Source organism: Mangifera indica, chromosome 3 (genome assembly GCF_011075055.1).
Source record: "Mangifera indica cultivar Alphonso chromosome 3, CATAS_Mindica_2.1, whole genome shotgun sequence".
Taxonomy (NCBI): Eukaryota; Viridiplantae; Streptophyta; class Magnoliopsida; order Sapindales; family Anacardiaceae; genus Mangifera; species Mangifera indica.
In genome coordinates this window covers 97,144-116,831 of record NC_058139.1, presented here as the reverse complement: position 1 = coordinate 116,831, position 19,688 = coordinate 97,144, and the positions used below count along the sequence as shown (strand labels likewise).

General features: G+C 38.6%; 3 protein-coding genes across 7 annotated transcripts; 2 read left to right on the top strand and 1 right to left on the bottom strand.

Moving 5' to 3' along the window:
* Window positions 1-361: 361 nt before the first annotated feature.
* LOC123210073 (nuclear pore complex protein NUP98A-like) lies at window positions 362-13,463 on the top strand. Of its 5 annotated transcripts, none has more exons than XM_044628261.1 (14): window positions 362-532; window positions 869-957; window positions 1,326-1,622; window positions 7,872-8,459; window positions 8,622-8,849; window positions 8,949-9,574; window positions 10,104-10,131; window positions 10,177-10,191; window positions 10,293-10,356; window positions 10,627-10,765; window positions 10,871-10,987; window positions 11,071-11,245; window positions 11,484-11,525; window positions 12,557-13,463. In XM_044628261.1, the coding sequence occupies exons 2-14, from the start codon at window positions 939-941 to the stop codon at window positions 13,249-13,251; spliced, it is 3,033 nt and encodes a 1,010-aa protein (XP_044484196.1). In that variant the 5' UTR covers window positions 362-532; window positions 869-938; the 3' UTR covers window positions 13,252-13,463. The 5 variants fall into 5 exon arrangements, with proteins under 5 accessions (XP_044484196.1, XP_044484197.1, XP_044484195.1 ...); XM_044628262.1 differs by having other exon boundaries at window positions 363-532; window positions 10,296-10,356; XM_044628260.1 differs by having other exon boundaries at window positions 363-532; window positions 10,104-10,191; window positions 10,296-10,356.
* Window positions 13,464-14,894: 1,431 nt separating this feature from the next.
* LOC123212586 (WAT1-related protein At5g07050-like) lies at window positions 14,895-16,786 on the top strand. The gene is made up of 6 exons (XM_044631762.1): window positions 14,895-15,405; window positions 15,491-15,670; window positions 15,740-15,983; window positions 16,055-16,213; window positions 16,304-16,455; window positions 16,530-16,786. The coding sequence occupies exons 1-6, from the start codon at window positions 15,233-15,235 to the stop codon at window positions 16,621-16,623; spliced, it is 1,002 nt and encodes a 333-aa protein (XP_044487697.1). The 5' UTR covers window positions 14,895-15,232; the 3' UTR covers window positions 16,624-16,786.
* Window positions 16,787-17,087: 301 nt separating this feature from the next.
* On the bottom strand, window positions 17,088-19,168 carry LOC123212584 (probable cinnamyl alcohol dehydrogenase 1). The gene is made up of 6 exons (XM_044631761.1): window positions 19,008-19,168; window positions 18,818-18,931; window positions 18,489-18,719; window positions 17,837-18,122; window positions 17,601-17,751; window positions 17,088-17,482 (listed from the first exon to the last, which is right to left on the bottom strand). The coding sequence occupies exons 1-6, from the start codon at window positions 19,094-19,096 to the stop codon at window positions 17,286-17,288; spliced, it is 1,068 nt and encodes a 355-aa protein (XP_044487696.1). The 5' UTR covers window positions 19,097-19,168; the 3' UTR covers window positions 17,088-17,285.
* Window positions 19,169-19,688: the final 520 nt, after the last annotated feature.

Below are 19,688 nucleotides of genomic sequence, written 5' to 3'. Positions count from 1 at the left end.
CTTCATTCTACATAAGAGTAAAAATCAATAAGACAATCAACCCTATTAAATTACTGCAGGCCGTCTTGTTTTCATCGATCTATATTATTAAACTAGTACAAAAAATAAATCAAATCAAGTTTTCATTGCCATTGATGTGAAAAAGAAATATTTAATAATGAGTATAAATTTAAATGTGTGTAACTCTATGACTGTTTATCATTTTATCTTCTATTAAAATCATCCTATATAAATTATAAGAATTTGTGTAACTCCCATTTAATTTAATATAATATCTAAGTTTGCCTGTCATGGAGCATGCAATCCAAAGAATGTGTTATCATTTGGAAGCCCATTAAAAGTCTAGCCCATTATGATTACCAATCCATTGTTTAGAGCTAGACCACTCTACTCTTTTACTCATCATTCCAAATTTGCATAATTATATCGTCATGTAGGTGAATAAGGTGTATGTTAATGTTATGTGTTTGGGCGTGCAACTGTAAACCCTTGCTTCTGTTCTTTCTCTTGCCCATCGGAGTTCAGATCCACGGTGAGTACCTTTCTTCACTTATTTCACTTAACTGCTCATTCATTTAATTGCAGGTTACTAGCTTGGGTTTTCATTTATTTTTAAATAAATTGATTCGTCGAACCAATATATTTCCATGATTCCAACTGTCGTTATGTCTTCGACCATATTCTTTTCTCCCTATTTGAAACTATTCTTCTTTCTGTTGATTTTATCTGTAATAATGTGAAGTGATATTGATTAAAATGATTTGGAAATTAACTGTGTTTTTTATTTCAATCTTAATACACTTGTTTTATTTGACAGTAGCGACTGATTTTCTTGTTTCTTTTGTACGTTTTTTAACTCTGAGTTTAGCTTGGGATCAAATCAAGGCTTGGTAACTGATTTTGGACTGAAGAAAGAAAGAATAATCAGTGTGAAGACAATGTTCGGCTCAACTAACCGTAAGTGTTCCTTTCACCTTTGTACCTTGTATAAATCTTCATGGACTATAATTGCTTCTTTTTTTTCAAAAGTTATGACGTCTGCCGAATAACGGGTAAAGGTTCCTATCCGTAAAATTAGATGATTTTTTGTTGCGTGTGTAAACTTTTTGGTGCTCTATACTGATCATTACCACATCAGATTTGTGAATACTTTTCAATTCTTTTTATTGGTCAAGCACTCTGTTTCTTCTATCCGATAACATTTTGTTAATGTGCTGCCGCTAAAAATTCTACTGTTTGCTGATCATTGGAAACTATGTGCATGTGGAGATTGGTTGGTAATTATTGTTTGGACTATCAAATTAACTGGTGTATCCTCTAAACAGCTTTTGGGCAGTCATCTAGTAGCCCATTTGGAACCCAATCAGTCTTTGGGCAGACCAACAATGCAAGTAACAATCCTTTTGCTCCCAAACCATTTGGTACCACAACCCCTTTTGGTTTGACAAGTTCAGTGTTTGGGGGCAGTTCAACTGGTGTATTTGGTACTGCCCAGTCATCTTCACCTTTCTCATATACCACAACCTTTGGTGCATCATCATCTCCAGCCTTTGGAAGTTCAATGCCTGCTTTTGGAGCATCTTCCACTCCTGCTTTCAGTAGTTCCTCATCAGCATTTGGTGGTATGTTTATGGATTAAAATGATTTGTAATAATTTACCCATTTATTTGTTGCTATCTCCATTTTTTACTTGATTTGTTAATCTTTATTTTTATTTTTGAGAAAGAAGTTATTGTTTTCAGTTGATAGATATCTTAGTTGCTAGTAATTTTGGAATGGAGTTTGCATGGGGTATTTTTGCGCCCCTTTGTTTTCTTTCTTTTGGTGCGTGTGTCATGTCTACTTGTTCAAGTGTGAACTAGCGAACTATTCGCTTATGAGGGGGTTGGAGATGGATATTGTTGAGTTGTATTTTGTTAATGCTGAGTTATATTTTGTTATATTAGGAAGACTATCAAACTATATTATGATAGAATATGTATTTTAGGGATTTGATTTGATTTATTTCCTTCTTCCCTGTAATTGTATATATTGTAACATTTTGCTCTCTGAATAAAAAGAAAACAATATTCTGAATCACATGGTATCAGAGCCGATATTAGGCTTCTAAGAATTTTTCGGTAATCTTGATTTATTTTGCAACGAAATCCACATCATTTTCCAGCGTTCTTCTTTGACCACCGTGTTCCTATCCTTTTTCGGTGGCCCTGTCTACACCATTGTGATTGAAATGACTTTGTCAGCAATCCTCTGAAAAGAGAGCTGTCATACGCCGCCACACGTGCCGTGAGTCTTCTCGGTAACCTCCATCGCCGATCTACTTCTTCGGCGAGCGTGCGTCGACACCGCCACTTCCAGTCAACTCAGAAGACACTGACAAGTCAGTCTGTGGTGACTCTATCGTCATTGGTCACCGGAATCGTTTGCCCGTGTCGGTTGTTTCCATCTCGGATCTGTTTTTCCGGTGCCCGTTAGCCTACACCGCTAGCACTATTGGACTCAAAAGGCTCCGACGAGTCAATCTATGGTAAGCTTGCCATCATTGGACGCCGAAATTTGCTACACTCGCCGATCGTTTTTTTGCTTAGAATGTGATCTTCGATCCACTGTTTCGGTACACGTGGGACTACATCGCCGCCGTCAATCGATTCAGTAGAAGTCGGTGATCATTTCTATTGAAAACCCACCTCCACTGGTTGTTGAATGCGCTGTTGGTGACGTCACCGGAAACTTCCTTCACTGTTCACGCATCCAGAAGCTGTTTTTCACTATACAATAGTCTCCTGATCAGTTTTGTGAGCCTCGGTTGCTCCAAATCTTCACTATTCTTTAGAAAGCTTCTTCTGTTCTTTGATTTGTAATTCAACATGTCCATTGAAAGCTCCAAACCAGGTTCTCTCTTTCCTTTTAATTCTTTTCCAATAATTACTACAGAAAAATTAATAGGGAGCAATAATTATACTTCATGGGCTACATCCGTTGAATTATGGTGCATGAGACAGGGTCTTGAAGACTATCTCACTAAGAGAGCTGAGGATATTACATTTAATAAACCTATATGGACTAGGACTGATGTTTTGTTATGTAGTATGCTATGAAATACCATTGATCCTTAACTCCATTCTATCTTTAAAGCTTATTGCACATGTAATGACATATGGACTCAAGTCAAATTCCTGTACACTAATGATATTCAATGGTTATACTTTGTTGTATCAACTTTGGTTACCTTAAAACAATAAGACATGAGTATGTCTAAATTTCTGGGTCGGATGACATCTCTGAAGACTGAATTCAATCTGTTGTTACCTCTTGGTAAAACTGCAGCTAAAGACTTAGCCCAACGAGATAAATTCTTTACGGTTCTTACATTAACTATCATTAGTCTTGATCTTACTCATGTTTGAGATCAAATTCTTGCTAGTGCTGTCGTCCCCACCCTTGATGAAGTCTTTGCTCGTTTACTTCATGTGTCTTCTCCAAGAGTTATGACTGGATTTCTCAGTATCTCTAATTTTGACTCATCTGTTCTTGTCTCCTAGAATCAATAGTCAGGCGAGCGTAGTGGTCGAGGAAATCGGCCAAAGTACAATTATTGTAACAGATGGGTCACATCAAAGACAAATATTATAAGCTTCATGGTTGTCCTCCTCGAACTGCTAATATTGATCAGACGAGTACATCCGATTCTCCTATTGACTCATCTGGAGTACAGTCTCCACCATCTTTGACTCTCACAGGTGCTGATCTTGAAGAGTATCTCTTATATCAGACAGCAAAACAATCTTCATCATCTGTTGCTTCGATTGCTCATCAGGGTAATTCAACTGTGTGTCTTACTCACTCATCCTCTTCTGAGCCATGGGTCATTGATTTCGATGCCTCTAATCACATCTTCGGTAACCCTCATCTATTTTCTCACTTTACTAAGTCTACTTCATTACCTACTATAATATTAGCTAATCGACCTATTGTTACTGCAAAGGCAGTAGGTTGTGCCCATCCTCTCCTACTCTTGGCTTTGAAATCTGTCTTTTATCTCCTTGATTGTCCATTTAATCTTGTTTCTGTTAGCAAACTTATTCGTTCCCTAAATTGTACAATTACCTTTACTAATGACTCTGTTCTTATACAGGACCGCAGTACGGACTGGATGATTGACTCAGGATGTGAGTCACAGGGCCTCTACCGACTAAGTCTACCTGATTCTGTAGCCTGTGCCATCATTGAGTCTCCGACGCTCCTTCACAATCGTTTGGGACACCCTAGTTTATCCAAACTATAGAAGGTGGTTCTTGGTTTGTTACATTTATCGTCTTTTAATTGCGAGTCCTGTTAGTTTGAAAAACATACTCGTATATTGTTTTCAAAACGTGTCAATAAACAGGCTACATCACCCTTTGAGTTAGTCCATTCCAATGTATGAGTACCTAGTCGAGTCGTGTCTGTTTTGGATTTTCAATATTTTGTTACATTTATGATGATTATTTGCATTGCACTTGGTTATTTTTAATGAAAAATAGATCTAAATTATTCTATATTTTTGAATCTTTTTTTACTGAAGTTGAAACACAATTCTCCACTACTATTTGTACATTACGCAGTGATAATGTAAGTGAATACTTTTCCGCTCCATTTACTAAATTTATGGCATCCAAGGGCATTTTACATCAATTTTCCTATGCTTATACTCCGCAGCAAAATAGAATTGCCAAACATAAAAATCGGCATCTTATTAAAACTGCCCGTACCCTACTCATACATAATCATGCACCTTTCCACTTTTGGGCAGATGTTGTTCTCACTGCTTGCTTCTTAATTAATCGAATGTCGTCTTCAGTTTTGCAGAATCAGGTACCTCACTCTATTTTATATCCTGATTAATTGTTGTTTCCTCTTCAACCTCGTGTCTTTGAATATACGTGATTTGTTCATGATTTATCTTCTGATCAAGATAAATTGTTTGCTCATTCTGTTAAATTTGTCTTCCTTGGATACTCGTGTCTTCAGAAGGGTTATCGATGTTATTCTTCTGACACACGTCGCTACTACTTTTCCGCAAACATTACATTTTTTGAGTCTTCTCTTTATTTTTCGTCTTCTTCTCAACTGGACAAGTCTCCTATCACATAAGTTCTTCTTGTTTCCTACATTGTTCATCTACTAGATTCATACTCTGAGCCTAACCGTTCTCCTACTAGTGCAGATCTTACACCCACTAGTCCTTTTGCAGGTGATGACCTTGCTTCTCCTTCAGGTGAGTCAGTCTCTCCAGACCTGGTGCACCTCCTTCCTGCTCTAGAATCCTTTGTCACTGCGGTCTTACCTCCTGATGATCAATTTCCCATAGCCATTCACAAAGGTATACGCTCAGCTCATAATCCTCATCCCATCTATAATTTTCTTAGTTATCATCGTTTATTATCACCATACTATGCTTTTGTATCTACTTTATCCTCTGTATCTATCCCTGTTACTATTCATGAGGCATTATCTGATCCCGGATGGCGACAAGCAATGGTGGATAAGATGTCTGCTGTACATGCTAATAATACTTGGGAACTAGTTTCATTGCCTCCTGGCCACTCAACGGTTAGATGTAACTGGATCTATACTTTTAAAGTTGGTCTTGATGGTCAGGTTGATAGATTGAAAGTGCGGTTGGTTGCTAAAGGATACACTCAGACATATGGTCTTGATTATTATGAAACTTTCTCTCTTGTTGCTAAAATGTCCTCTGTTCGTCTATTTTTATCTATGGCCGTCATTCGCCATTGGCCTTACCATCACTTAGACATCAAGAATGTTTTTCTTCATGGTGAACTGCAAGAAGAGATTTATATGGAACAACCTTTTGGTTTTGTTGCTCAAGGGGAGTCTGGATTGGTTTGTAAGCTTCGTCGTTCTCTATATGACTTAAAACAATCTCCTCGCGCCTAGTTTGGTCGGTTTAGTACTGTTATTTAAGAATTCGGCATGCTACAAAGTGAATTTGATCATTCAGTGTTCTATAGACATACTCCACAAAGACAATGTATCTATCTAGTGGTCTATGTTGATGATATTGTTATTACAGAAAGTGATCAGGAGGGTATTGAACAATTAAAGAAGCATCTATTTAGTCATTTTCAAACCAAAGATTTGGATCCACTCAGATACTTTCTTGGTATAGAAATCGCCTAGTCTAAATCTGGAATTGTTATCTCTCAAAGGAAGTATTCATTGGATATTCTGAAGGAAACAGGAATGTCAGATTGCAAACCTATAGACTTTCCCATGGACCCTAATACTAAGCTCTTACCTAGGCAGGAGGAGTCACTTGTAGATCCTGGGAGATATCAGAGGCTAGTTGGGAAACTCAATTATCTCACTATCACACGACCAGATATTTCTTTTGCTATTAGTGTTGTAAGTCAATTCCTTCAGTTCCCATGTGACTGTTATTGGGATGCAGTTATTCGGATTTTAAGGTACATTAAGAGGGCACTTGGAAAAGGATTGTTATACGAGAATAAAGGACATACTCAGATCGTTGGGTATTCAGATGCTGACTGGGCCGGTTCTCCATCAGATAGACGTTCTAAATCTGAGTATTGTGTTTTGGTTAGAGGAAATCTAGTATCATGGAAAAGTAAAAAGCAAGATGTTGTTGTCAGATCTAGCACAAAAGTAGAATATCATGCTATCACCTTAGTCATTTGTGAGCTTATTTGGTGGAAGTAGTTGATTCAAGAATTAAAGTTTGCAGAAATATCACAGATGTTATTATTTTGTGATAATCAGATTGCTCTTCACATTTCCTCGAATCCTGTGTTTCATGAAAGAACAAAACATATAGAAATTGATTGTCATTTTGTTCGAGAAAAGATTCTGTTAGGCTGTATCTCTACAAGTCATGTCAGTTCAAATGATCAGTTAGCTGATATATTTACTAAATTTTTTCGAGGTCCTTGAATTAGTTTCATTTGTAACAAGCTTGGTGCATATCATTTATATACTCCAGCTTGAGGGGGAGTGTTGGGTTGTATTTAGTTATATTAGGAAGACTATCAAACCATATTAGGATAGAATATATATTTTAGGGATTTAATTTGATTTATTTCTTTCTATATCTTCCCTGTAATTGCATATATTGTAACATTTTGCCCTCTGAATAAGAAAAAAACAATATTTTGAATTCACAGATATGTTCTTCTAACATTGTTTTCATTGTATTTTTATTGTTATTAGAATATACTAAATCTCCTTTAGCTGATTTTCTAGGTTGAGCTTATGAGATTTTTAATGGAAGCAAACTCACTTGTTTACTCCTTTGGATTGGCTGTGTTAATGTCTCTTCTATTATTTTTTTAAATCTCCACCAGACATTCTTAAAGTTATGATTATTATTAGACAAGGGTTATCTCATCCTTTGCCAAAACTTCCCTTATCTAATGGTGTACAAATGATAGGTGTTTATACCCACCAATATGACAGAATTCTCTTGTACGAGTAATTAAGTGTGAACATCTTTTATATGACAGAGAAACATACTGTATACATATTAAGATGGAGCCTGTCATATAGCTACGACACTTGGTTCATCTTTCTTTACATTATGGTTTGTATTCTCCACACAGTGGTGTTTCTGTTTTAGCCCTCTTTTTTAGGCTGGTTTTGTTTCTTTATTGATCACTTTGTTAAACATGGCAGCCTTACCGGTTTTTAATAGTTTCAGATCTTGAAATTAATGGCATTTGTGGGACATCTCATGTAACTAACTTATTTACTGTTAAATTGCTTTATCTTAGAAAGGCTTGTTAATCTTGTTGACTTATGCTATCTTCCTAATCTTTGAAAAACTGATTTCTCTCCCTTTATCTATTACATAGGTTCTTCTGTTTTCAGTGCAAAGCCTACTTTCGGCTTTGGGTCCACTCCTACTCAATCAAGTCCTTTTGGAGGCACGACTCAGCAATCACAGCCTGCATTTGGGAGCAGTTTATTTGGTTCCTCCACACCTTTTGGTGCTACAAGTCAGTCAGCATTTGGTGCTACTAGCACTCCCGCTTATGGTGCAACAAGCACCCCTGCCTTTGGGGCTGCAAGTACCCCAGCCTTTGGTGCTACCAGGACTCCAGCCTTTGGGGGCATGGGAACTTCATTTGGTGCATCAAGTGGCCCAGCTTTTGGTTCTGGGGGAGCATTTGGGGCTTCAAGCACCTCTCTTTTTGGGTCATCGAGCACCCTAGCATTTGGAGCCTCTAGCACTCCTGCTTTTGGGGCTTCAAGCACTCCTGCTTTCGGGGCTTCGAGTACTCCTGCATTTGGCGCTTCAAGTATGCCTGCCTTTGGGGCATCTAGTTCTGCATCTTTCAGTTTTGGGTCCTCTCCTGCTTTTGGCCAGTCAACTTCTGCTTTTGGTAGCAGCCCATTTGGAACCAGTACATCTCCTTTTGGGGCACAGAGTTCACCATTTGGTGAGTTTCTTAAATAAATATGATTGTTTATCTTCTGAGAAGCATTTCTGTCGGTGGGAAGCTCATTAACCCTACAATGTTCTATTTCTCTTTCATTTCTTGTTTTATGATCATCAATAGTAGGCAAAATAATTTTTTTTACTATGGTATGCTATCATGCAGGATCCCAAGCAACAACACCAACATTTGGAAGCACTGCCTTTGGGCAGTCAAATTTTGGGGGCCAACATGGTGGAAGTAGAGTGGTTGCTTACACTCCTACAACTGAAGCAGATACTGGCAGTAGTACTCAGCCTGCTGGAAAGTTGGAGTCAATATCTGCCATGCCTGTCTACAAAGAAAAAAGCCATGAGGAGCTGAGATGGGAGGATTATCAATTGGGAGATAAAGGTAGGTTGATGAAATCTAGAACCTTAATTATTCTTGTTGCTGTAAGTGGTGACATTGGCTGATTCATTTTATTTTCCACTTTACAATTCAAAATTTCAGGTGGACCACTTCCTGCTGGTCAATCTGCTGGGGGAATAGGCTTTAGTTCATCAGCTGCTCCATCAAGCCCTTTTGCTTCTTCATCAGTATTTGGGGCATCATCAGCTAGTCCTTTTTCCAGCACTACATCTTCAAATCTATTTGCTCCCAAAACTTCAACTTTCACCGGATCAAGTTTTGGAACCACCACTTCATCTGCATTTGGTACTTCTCCTTTTGGTGTATCATCTGCACCCAATCCGTTTGGATCAACTTCATCTGCAGCTCCTTCCATATTTGGGCATGGACCAACATCAACTTCTGCATTTGGTGCCAATTCATCTCCCTCTACTTTTGGTTCATCGCCATCCGTCTTCAATAGTACAGCTGCTCAGGGTACTATTTTATCCTTTGGCTCCAGCATGAATTTTGGTACTCAGTCATCTCTTTTGTTCAGTTCTGCTGCCTCTGGACAGACAGGTTCTGGTTTTGGACTGGCCACTTCTTCATTTGGAAATAGTAGTACTACATCTTTGTTTGGTACTTCAAATCTATTTAGCACACCTTCCACTGGATTTTCTGCTGGCATTTTCTCAAGTACTCCATCACTAGCTCCTTCTAGCACACCATTGTTCGGTCAACCAACTGTAAGTGACTCTTGAAATCGCTAAAATTGATTTCTTTCATTGTCATATTAAAGCATGGTTCTCCAATTAATATTTAGTAAAGTACGATGTTTATTTTTTGTAATTTGTCTTGAAGAAAGTTTTAGAGCTTATTGCTCTTTAGGCAATTACTGGAAAGTCTTTCTCTGCTGCTTTGGTATGTTGAAGGAGTCCTGTACATTTCTTTCAATCTGCCATTCTAATTTTAATTACATAACACTCAGTCTATCTCCATTGAGTCTCATGGTGGATGACAGATATGCAAGTGGTATGGACTATTGAATATGCCCATTCTTTACGTGTTGGCAAAATATAAATTTCAGTAGAACAACATTCTTGGAATTAAAAATTCTGAATACATGCCCACAGGTGTCTCAGCTTAATTCTTGCAAGTATCTTATTCTGTTGGAATTTCTTGTTTGTTAGTTTGCCCGTTGACAGTGATTTTGGATTTTGAAGTTTCTGTTAAAATCTTATGTAAATTTTATTTTTGTTGTGTTTGCAACTTTAGCCCTCTGTTTCTATTCCATTTCAACTGGGTCAAACTGCTCAAACTGCTAGTGCTTTTGGATTTAGCAACCTGGGTCAGACACATGCAGGTAGCTTCTTTTTTCTCTTCATACTAGTTTATGATATGCATAACAGGGCTCAAGCTTTTTGCCTGATAATGCTGACTTTATTAACTTATCTGCCATTGTAGCAGGTAATACAAGTAACGTCACTGGTGCATTGGGCACTCTTGGTCAGAATAGCTTTGGACAATCGTATGTCTCACCTTCTTAAGCTCTTGTTTAGTATAACATATGCATGTAAATCCAAACAATTCTTTTTAGATTGAGTGTGGTATCTCAAACTCTTGTAGAACTAGTTTATCACACATTTATTTGTCTATTTTTTCTTTTCCTATTCCCTTCCCTTGGTTATTGTTTCTGGTGATGGTTGTCCTAATAAAAGATTTTCTGATTTGCTCTTCCTTTAGTTGAAATTTGTTATAAAGCAGAGGGAATTCATACTGCAATACCTTTGTTGACCAGGTCTGCCACTCAGAGTTTTGTTACCGTGCAACCTATTGTGGTCACAAATCCATTTGGGACACTCCCTGCAATGCCTCAAATGTCAATTGGCCGAACTGGAACTTCTCCTTCAATCCAATATGAAATTTCTAGCATGCCGGTAAATTTATTATTCTTTAAATTTGCCTTGCCTACTATAGGGGTTTGGGTTGACTTCAACTATTTCTTCAATATTTGTGTTACAATCACTTGTGGTTACTATCAGGTTGTTGAAAAATCTGCTCCTGTCAGAATAGCATCCTTATTGACTTCTCGACATTTGTCACAAAGGCAGATTAGGCTTCCTGCTAGGAAATATAATCCCAAGAATGATGGTGTGAAGGTGGGATGCTACTTGTGAAAACTTAATTGATAATGATTGTCCATATTGGTTATACACGTAACTTTCCTGATTGATGAATGCAGGTTCCTTTTTTCAGTGATGATGGAGAGGCCCCCAGCACCCCAGAGGCAGATGCCCTTTTTATTCCTAGGGAGAATCCAAGAGCTCTAGTTATATGTCCTACAGAACAGTTTTCTTTTGGTGCTAGTGTAGCAAAGACCTCATCATTAAAAGATATGTCTTGTGTACCCGAAAATGGTAAGGTTATTGTATAGTGTCGGTCTGTGAGCTTCTGTAACATTTACCAGAGGATTGTTTTTCCATTTATAACTGTGAGCATTAATTTCCATCCAATTCCATAAAAGAAAAAAGATGAGCCGATAGCTGTATTGTACTTCTAGATCAGTTGGGAGGTTTTTGTGTGTATGAGAGAGAAAATTTATGTAACATTTCATACTTCTTGACATGACCATTTGAACTCTTTATTTTTGTCCAGGTAAAACCCCAGAAGATGGCTTCAATCTCAAGGATAAAGATAGTGAGTTTTGGTTTTTGTTTATATAGTTATCTGTCCTTGCGACTTGGCATTTATTATGGAAGTGCTCTGTTCCTTTTTCTTTCCATGTTTAAAAAATCATAGCCCTTGGATGATAAATATATCAATAAAACTATATGGACTTATTTTGTGTATACAAATGGGTATACACTTAATGTGTGTCATTATGTGATTGAATGATTTTGAATTAATGATAAAATAACACTCAATTACATGATGACATATATTAATATATATTTATTTGTGTATTCAAAGTTGGTACATATAGTATTGTTCTAAATATATTGACTGAAAAGCCTTTTGGGTCCTTGTTTCGTGCTTTTGTCTCCGCTTCAATTTACAATAGTAACATGGGTTTCCATTAACTGGAGTGTCTTTTTTTGGCCAAACCTTGGAATTCCTCTATAGGAAACATATAGTTGTGAGGTCCTTTTTTGTATTCAATTTTTGTGATCCGGTTGCTACAGGTGGAAGAAATGTTTCTTTAGTGGACACATCCTTTGTCTTTGAAAGATACTTGAGTGATTTGGGCCTGTGATTGGTTTCCACAAGTTCAAGGGTTTGAGTTCCCTCGTGGTCACCTACATGGCCAAAGGCCATTGTTTCCTGCTTCCCTAGGATTAGAGGGTTCGGTAGGGACAACAGTTTCAAACTCAGCTTTGTGAAGCAAGGTTGGGGGATTTTTGGATTAACACAAAAATAAAGAAGCTTTTTTGGTACGGAACAATTTAGTTTCTGATGTGGACTCTAGCTGATATGTATTGTACCAATGTAATTTCGTATCTTCTCTTTTGGGTCCCTTGCTCCAATTCCAATGAATATAAAATCAAATTGGCAAAAAATCAGTTCTATGACTTTATTTACGTGAACAGGTCATTTCTATGACTAAATTTTCATCAACAGATAGTGCGATAGTGCAAATTTGTGTTTGGCAAAGGCTTATTAGCTATTATGAGTGACTATTTGTGAGTTTGATTGGTAATTCATAATCTGTAATGACTGTTTGACTGCAGAAAATCCGCTTGAAAATGGAGCTGTGAAGGAGCAACTATATCCTGTCAAAAATGATCACAAACTGAATGGAGTCCTCAATGATCGTTCTGTACAAATAGATGACCCACATTTGACACTTGGTGGCCACAGGGCTGGTGAAGCTGCAATTGTTTATGAGCACGGGGCCACCATTGAGGCACTGATGCCAAAGCTCCGACGATCTGACTACGACACAGAACCTCGAATCCAAGAACTTGCAGCCAAGGAAGGGGCTGAGCCAGGATACTGTTGCTGTGTTAAGCACTTTGTAGTTGGACGCCATGGCTATGGAAGCATCAAGTTCTTGGGTGAAACAGATGTGCGAAGGCTTGATCTCGAGTCTCTTGTCCAGTTTAACAATCGTGAGGTGATTGTCTACATGGATGATGGCAAGAAACCTCCAATTGGGCAAGGTCTTAATAAGCCTGCAGAAGTAACGCTCCTGAATATAAAATGCTTTGACAAAAAGACTGGAATTCAGTACACTGAAGGGCCAAAAATTGATAAATATAAGGAGATGCTGAAGCGAAAGGCTGAGGAGCAAGGTGCTGAGTTTCTATCCTATGACCCCGTCAAGGGTGAGTGGAAGTTTAGAGTTAACCACTTCAGTGAGTACAAAATAGAAGATGAAGAGGGGGAAGAGGACCAGAATGGTTGTGTAGCCCCAGGGTGTTGAGTAAATGGGCGACAGTGTGTGTAATTTGCTTTGCTAGTTTTAGGAGGAAGACTCCGGGTCTCAAAAAAAGAGAGATTTTTGTTCTAGGTGTTAGATTTTTGTTTGTATAGATTTTGTCAAATTGTGTGTTGAAACATCAGATTTGAGTAATTACTTTTGTTACAGTATGATTTATATATATATATATATATATTTTAAATTTTAATGCTCCACTGTGCTTGTATGGTTTTTGTATTTTGTCTTGTTTAATTCATTCAGTCTTCTCATAGAAGTTTGGTTTTTATTCTACCTGCGTAAGAATGACAGGTTGATCGAATCGAGATTCGACAGTGAATATTTTCCACGACTGACGATTTTGCATGGGTGCACTGCTTGCTTCTATATCCAAACTCTAATTACTTACTAAACAGTGCTGCATTGTAAATTAGATGAACGAACAGAAAGATTATTAACATCGGTGTTGTTACTATTATTTTAAAGATTTTTCCAGCTGGGCTGCTAGCCCTAGAAGTGGTTTCGTACACAAATGTTTCCTGGTATTTTGTTTACATGAGATGAAACCAACTAAAGTTTACAGTGAGGTTTTGATTTTACGGTATGGGACAGTGTAGGAGTAGAAGAAAGATATAATGTTACGGGTTCAAGTTGGGGGCCGTGACAGGGCTTTGGGCAGTTACGAGTGATGGGGAGTTTAAGAGCGAGTGTGCGTGGTCATTGGGTTTGTGGATGCAATAATTGTAGTTGGGAGTGCTCCAACCACGGGGCATGCATAATGGTGTTGGGGTAGCGCATTGAAGAGGGGACTAGGTCAACCCTGCACAAACTGGTCGGGAGCTGGAGCTTCTCCCCTAATAAATCTAAGGTAGGATGAAACCAGTAATCCTAAGCCAAAATGTGGGCGCATGCAAGGCTGATCCTCGAGACGGCGCATTGAAGATGTCGCACAGGTAAGTCTAGAAAATTTGGCCTGTGACACTTGGTATCAAAGCCAAACCATCGCCAATGCTGCAGTAGTAAAAGAGATCCCTCCAAGTAAATTGCAGGTGGCAATAGATTAACCATTCTGCGCGAGGCATGCGAAAATTCTGAAATTAAGTAGCAAATGCCAAGAATACATCATGTCATAATGAGGGGGTGCACTAGGTGGAGGATGGGGGTCTTTCGGGTGTCATGTGGAGAGTGACATGACGGGGTATGTCGCGCTAGAAAGGTGGTCGGGTGTCCCTTTAGCCAATATGGGAGACATTCATCGTGTGGTCATTTGATGTGGTCAATGAAGGACTGAGAGTATTTTGCGAGTTGAGCGGAGCACGAAGGTGTGCTCCATTTTGAGTGGGGGAGTTTAAAAACGAGTGTGCGTGGTCATTGGGTTCATGGATGCAATAACTGTAGTTGTGAGTGCTCCAGCCACGGGGCGTGCACAATATTGTTAGGGTAGTGCATTGAAGAGGGGATTAGGCCAACCCTGCACAAACTGGTCGGGAGCTGGAGCTTCTCCCCTAATAAATCTAAGGCAAGACGAAACCAGTGATCCTAAGCCAAAATGTGGGCGCATGCAAGGTTGATCCTCGAGACGGCGCATCGAGGATGCTGCACAGGCAAGTAGAGAAAATTCGGCCTGTGACATTAAGTTATGGGAAATGCAGAGGTAAGCTTAGTGGCAACTTGAAGCACCAAAAGATATATTACTTGTTTATTGCGATTGTTCTCACTCACCCATCAAAACCTTGAAGAATAATTAAATCTAGCTAATTGTCAGGTAAAGTTGTTTGAATAATGGCCGAACAAATGGGGAATATTTTCAGAATCAGATACTCTCTGCAACTGTCTTTTATTCTGTGTTGATGAATATTTCTTGTTTTCAGAGTTGTGTTTTGTTATTTAGCCCAACTGATTGAAGCTTGGGTTGCGATAAGTAAATTGGCCAGAGATAGAAGTGGACTGGCCGTGGATATCACCATTAATACCAAAGTCCTCTGCCATGGAAAAATGTGGACCTTACGTTGCCATGGTACTTGTACAATTAGCATATGGTGGATCAAACATCCTCATCAAAATTGCCCTTGAGAGGGGACTCAATCAGTTCGTCTTTGTGGTTTACCGTCATATAGTTGCCATGTTTTTGTTAGGCCCTTTTGCTTACATGTTGGAAAGGTGAGCTATTCATTTTTGGATTGTAATTCTTTTGTGTTTCTTTTGAAAGAAGAGAAGAGAAGAGATGATGAGAACTCATATGCAGGAAACAGCGCCCCATGCTCTCATTTTCAGTGATGGTGAAGATTTTTGTGCTTGCCTCACTTGGGACTACCATCCATCTTAATGTTTATTATGCTGGCTTAGTCTACACTTCTCCCACAGTTGCAAGTGCTTTGAGTAATGTTATCCCCAGTTTGACATTTCTCATGGCGTCTCTGCTTGGGTAATTGTGCTCCCTTTCAAAAAAGGTTACTTTAACTTTGTTGTTTTCTTAATAATTGATGTTGATCAGGATGGAAAAAGTGAAGATTACAGCTGCTAGAGGTAGTGCAAAGGTGTTGGGTACTATTATTTGCATTGGCGGATCACTAATTTTTACCTTTTGGAAAGGAGACTACCAATTGAAAAGCTTTATGCACAGGCCCCTCATTAACATGTATTCCTCCAAACATCCTGTTGCCGTGGAAAGCTGGATCAAAGGTTCAGCCCTTATTCTAATCAGTTACATTGCTTGGAGTGGGTGGCTAATCCTCCAGGTACTGAATCTGAATGCATATTTGGATTCAGATAAACAATGCGTTAATTGTTTCTATTATCGTGTTCATAGGCTATGGTCTTCAAAGTCTACCCAGCTCGTTTATCGCTCAACACTCTCATTTGCTTCTTCGCGTCACTGCAATCAGCCTGCCTTGCCTTGTTCTTTGGAAGAAATCCAGCCTTATGGAAGCTGGAGTGGAATGTACAACTCTTGACCATCATCTACTGTGTAAGTGTTTATGCTAACGGCAAAAGAATGACAATAGATGACCTGATCCACAGTTGAATAATCACAAATAAACGCTGCCTTGGTTTTCAGGGAGTTATAATCTCAGCGTCAGTATACTATCTACAAACATGGTGCATCAGCAAAAAGGGACCAGTTTTTGCAGCCATGTTCAGTCCATTACTTCTAGTTATTGTGGGAATATTCTCAGCAGTTGCTTTTGCAGAGAGACTTCACTTGGGCAGGTAATCTATACAAACACTCAACTAAAGCTTATGAACTGAAAAAGGAAAATTTAACCCCTTTAATTGGTTTACAGCTTGGTGGGAGCATTTCTCATTATTGTGGGACTTTACTGTGTACTATGGGGCAAAATGGCAGATAGTAATGTTTCTCAACAGGAGGATGATTGAAGAGACTTGGTCACAACAGTAAAATTTTAGAGATTTCCACTACTCAAACTTGACCTTGTCTCAAGTGAAAAGAATCCAATCAAATATAAATTTATTTATTATCAAGTTTTCTGTCGGCTGACCAATTGCCTAATAATGCATCTGATTCAAGACTTGAACACTAGTTCCCATTCAGTTTGGCAATCGGTAAACAATAAGAAAAGAAAACTGTCACTCCATCCTTCCACTGAAATAACTTGACAAAGGTAGCCATAAGAGCAAAGTAAATACTCTTGCATTTGATCTATTTTGGCAATTGCCATAAGTTTGAATATCCTATCATGCTCAACATTATTCTTTTGTTTTATACCTACCAGGATGTAATTGTAATGACATCTGGCCACAAGAACCAGCCCATGAAATTCTGGCACCTTCCCCTAAAAAGAGTTTTCTCCACATGTAACAAAATGCTAAAGGCTAATCACTTGTTTTGAAAATAGAACACAAAGTGGTCATTAGAAATAGAAAAATAATATTTTCCAAAAGCATAACCGGATACAAACATAACAAAGAGGCTATTATTGCCAAGTTTATGATTCCATCTCCAATATGTTCGATTATTATTTATCAACACAGGCTGCATTCAACAGAGTAACTCCCCTAGAGCCTTAGCCCCCCTGAGCTCATTTCAAGGAGTTCGCAATATCAATCACAAATCGATACTTCACATCCTTCTTTATCAACCTCTCCAGAGCTTCATTCACATATTGAACTGGAACCATTTCTATCTGTGGGTAAATTTTATGCGCTGCACAGAAGTCCAACATCTCTTGGGTCCCCTTTGTACCACCGGTTACACTGCCAGAAAAGGTTTTTGCACCTACCAAAAAGTCAATTAAAGCACTTAATTAAACTTCAAGACTGCGAGTATTTGGATGAACAATCTTCGGTTAGTGATGAAGTCACTTCATGTCTAAATAATGGGAAAGTAAAAGTACCAATAATGAGGCTTGCAGGACTGAATTTGATTTCACCTGGGAAACCCACAAGAACATAAGCCCCAGTAGCCCTCAAAAGAGACAAGTATTGATCAAATGGGTGATCACCAGATGCTGTATCAACTATGAAGTCAAGTGATTTACTGATGGCCTGCATATATAAAACCAGTTTAGAAAAGCACTATGATTAGTTATCAGTTATACTATAGCTTTTCGAATGCTTAACATATTTTTACCTTCATCTGCTCTGCATCAGATGAGAGGACAAATGTGTCTGCACCAAGCAGATTCAGGGCTTCTTCTTTCTTGTAAGCACTTGTGCTGAAAACTGTTACTTTCAGTCCAAAAGCCTTCCCGAACTTCACTGCCATGTGACCAAGACCACCAAGGCCAATAACTCCGAGGGACTTTCCCGGTTGATTTATGTTATGGCGCATCATTGGAGTGTAAACAGTAATTCCAGCACAAAGCAAAGGTGCTGCTGATGCCAATGGATAGTTGTTGGGTATCCTGAAGCAGTACCTGTTAATCCAATCAATGCCCAAATTAACAAATTTATTGCGGCAAATATTTTCTAAATTAGCTGGGTAGAATTAACCGAATTAAAACCATTACATTGACATCAATTGTCATACACAATCAAATTCAATCCATAGTTTTCCCAAAAACAAAATAGACACTAAAGAGTCAAAACTAAAATAACACAACATTTGCAATTTGATTTCCATTAAATCCTATCAAGGAAATACAATGGTTCCCCTGCCAGTGTATGTCTATCCACAAGTCTATGAGGTGAAAATCAGTAACAACGCCTCCCCAGGGAGTCTCCAGAAAAGAAAAGTAACCAAGGAAAATGAAAAGAAAAATTAAGCATCATGATACACTTGCCTCTCATGGACAACGATGTAACTAGAATATCCACCTTTCGTGACGGTACCATCAGCATCAATGCCATTAAAAGTAAAAACTGCACCTTTTACACAATGAACTTCAAGGCCACCGTTGCAATACTCGCAATCTCGGCAGGAATTGACATAAGTACCCACACCAACATGGTCACCGACTTTGAAGCGGCTAACACCTGAACCCACCTCTTTCACAATTCCAACAATCTCATGCCTAGTATGCACATGAAACGATTATGGAAACATGAGTTTGAGGAAGTGGGAAAGAAAAAAAAAAAAAGAGTAACCGAGTGTGAGGATACTGATACATACCCAGGGACCAAAGGATATTTGGTGTCTCCAAGTTTATTTCTGGACCAACTAACATCAGCATAACAAACTCCACAGTGGGTGATGGTTAGTGAAATGTCATCATTTCCGAGAGTCCTGAAAAATTAAAAATTTCGATTAGAAATGGGTTAAAACAAAGAGTGACGATACACTATAGAAACACAAAACACACCTGCGAGCGAAGCTGTATGGGGATAGAAGTCCAGAGGGATCTCTTGCTGCCCAGCCAAGGCAATCCTTGACAGTTTGAGGATGCTCCATAACTGTAGCTTACAAAAATAAGATGGCTTCTCTACTCCATCCTCTAATTTAATCTAATTCAACTTTTCTCTGTTACTAACCGTCGAACCAATGCCTTGGCAGCTGACACAATCAGGCGTAAGCGGTGACATAAACTTGACGCACAAAGCCGTAGGCCGTGATTTTCTTTGGTTGTAACACGTGTAAGAAAGTATTCATTCACCTATTAAAAAACATAAACAATATATTGAATTAAATATAATTTAACATTATCATCAACCTTTGGGAGATCGGTCGAATGCGTCGGTCGTCGATGGTGGCCGGAGAAGGAGCAAACCCCAGGGGTGAAATCTAAACTTTTCAAACTTTGAGGATGGGTTAGTTATTAGTTTTTAAAACCTGGAGGGGGGAAACAGTTAAATTTAAAAGTTTTAAGGTTTTAAATAGCAAATGACGATTTTACCCCTATCCCAAATGGAAAAATTGGACGGCAGTTTGGTCACGAGTGGGAAAACTGGATTTTCATCTGCCGTGGATGCCAATTTGAGAATGCATCAAAAGTTGGGTGGGAAATAGTCCTTCTCCCTCAACCTTTTCCCAAAACACTAACTTA

Bases quoted from the DNA above. Each gene is read 5' to 3' on its own strand.
- LOC123210073 (XM_044628259.1), top strand. The intron at 9,575-10,103 runs GTAAGTGACTCT...TTGCAACTTTAG, and splicing joins CATTGTTCGGTCAACCAACT to CCCTCTGTTTCTATTCCATT. The intron at 11,526-12,556 runs GTGAGTTTTGGT...GTTTGACTGCAG, and splicing joins CAATCTCAAGGATAAAGATA to AAAATCCGCTTGAAAATGGA.
- LOC123212586 (XM_044631762.1), top strand. From the start codon at position 15,233: ATGGAAAAATGTGGACCTTACGTTGCCATGGTACTTGTACAATTAGCA. The intron at 15,671-15,739 runs GTAATTGTGCTC...GATGTTGATCAG, and splicing joins CTCATGGCGTCTCTGCTTGG to GATGGAAAAAGTGAAGATTA. The intron at 16,456-16,529 runs GTAATCTATACA...ATTGGTTTACAG, and splicing joins GAGAGACTTCACTTGGGCAG to CTTGGTGGGAGCATTTCTCA.
- LOC123212584 (XM_044631761.1), bottom strand. From the start codon at position 19,096: ATGGAGCATCCTCAAACTGTCAAGGATTGCCTTGGCTGGGCAGCAAGA. The intron at 18,720-18,817 runs GTATGTATCAGT...TGTGCATACTAG, and splicing joins AAATATCCTTTGGTCCCTGG to GCATGAGATTGTTGGAATTG. The intron at 18,123-18,488 runs GCAAGTGTATCA...TTGGATTAACAG, and splicing joins TACATCGTTGTCCATGAGAG to GTACTGCTTCAGGATACCCA.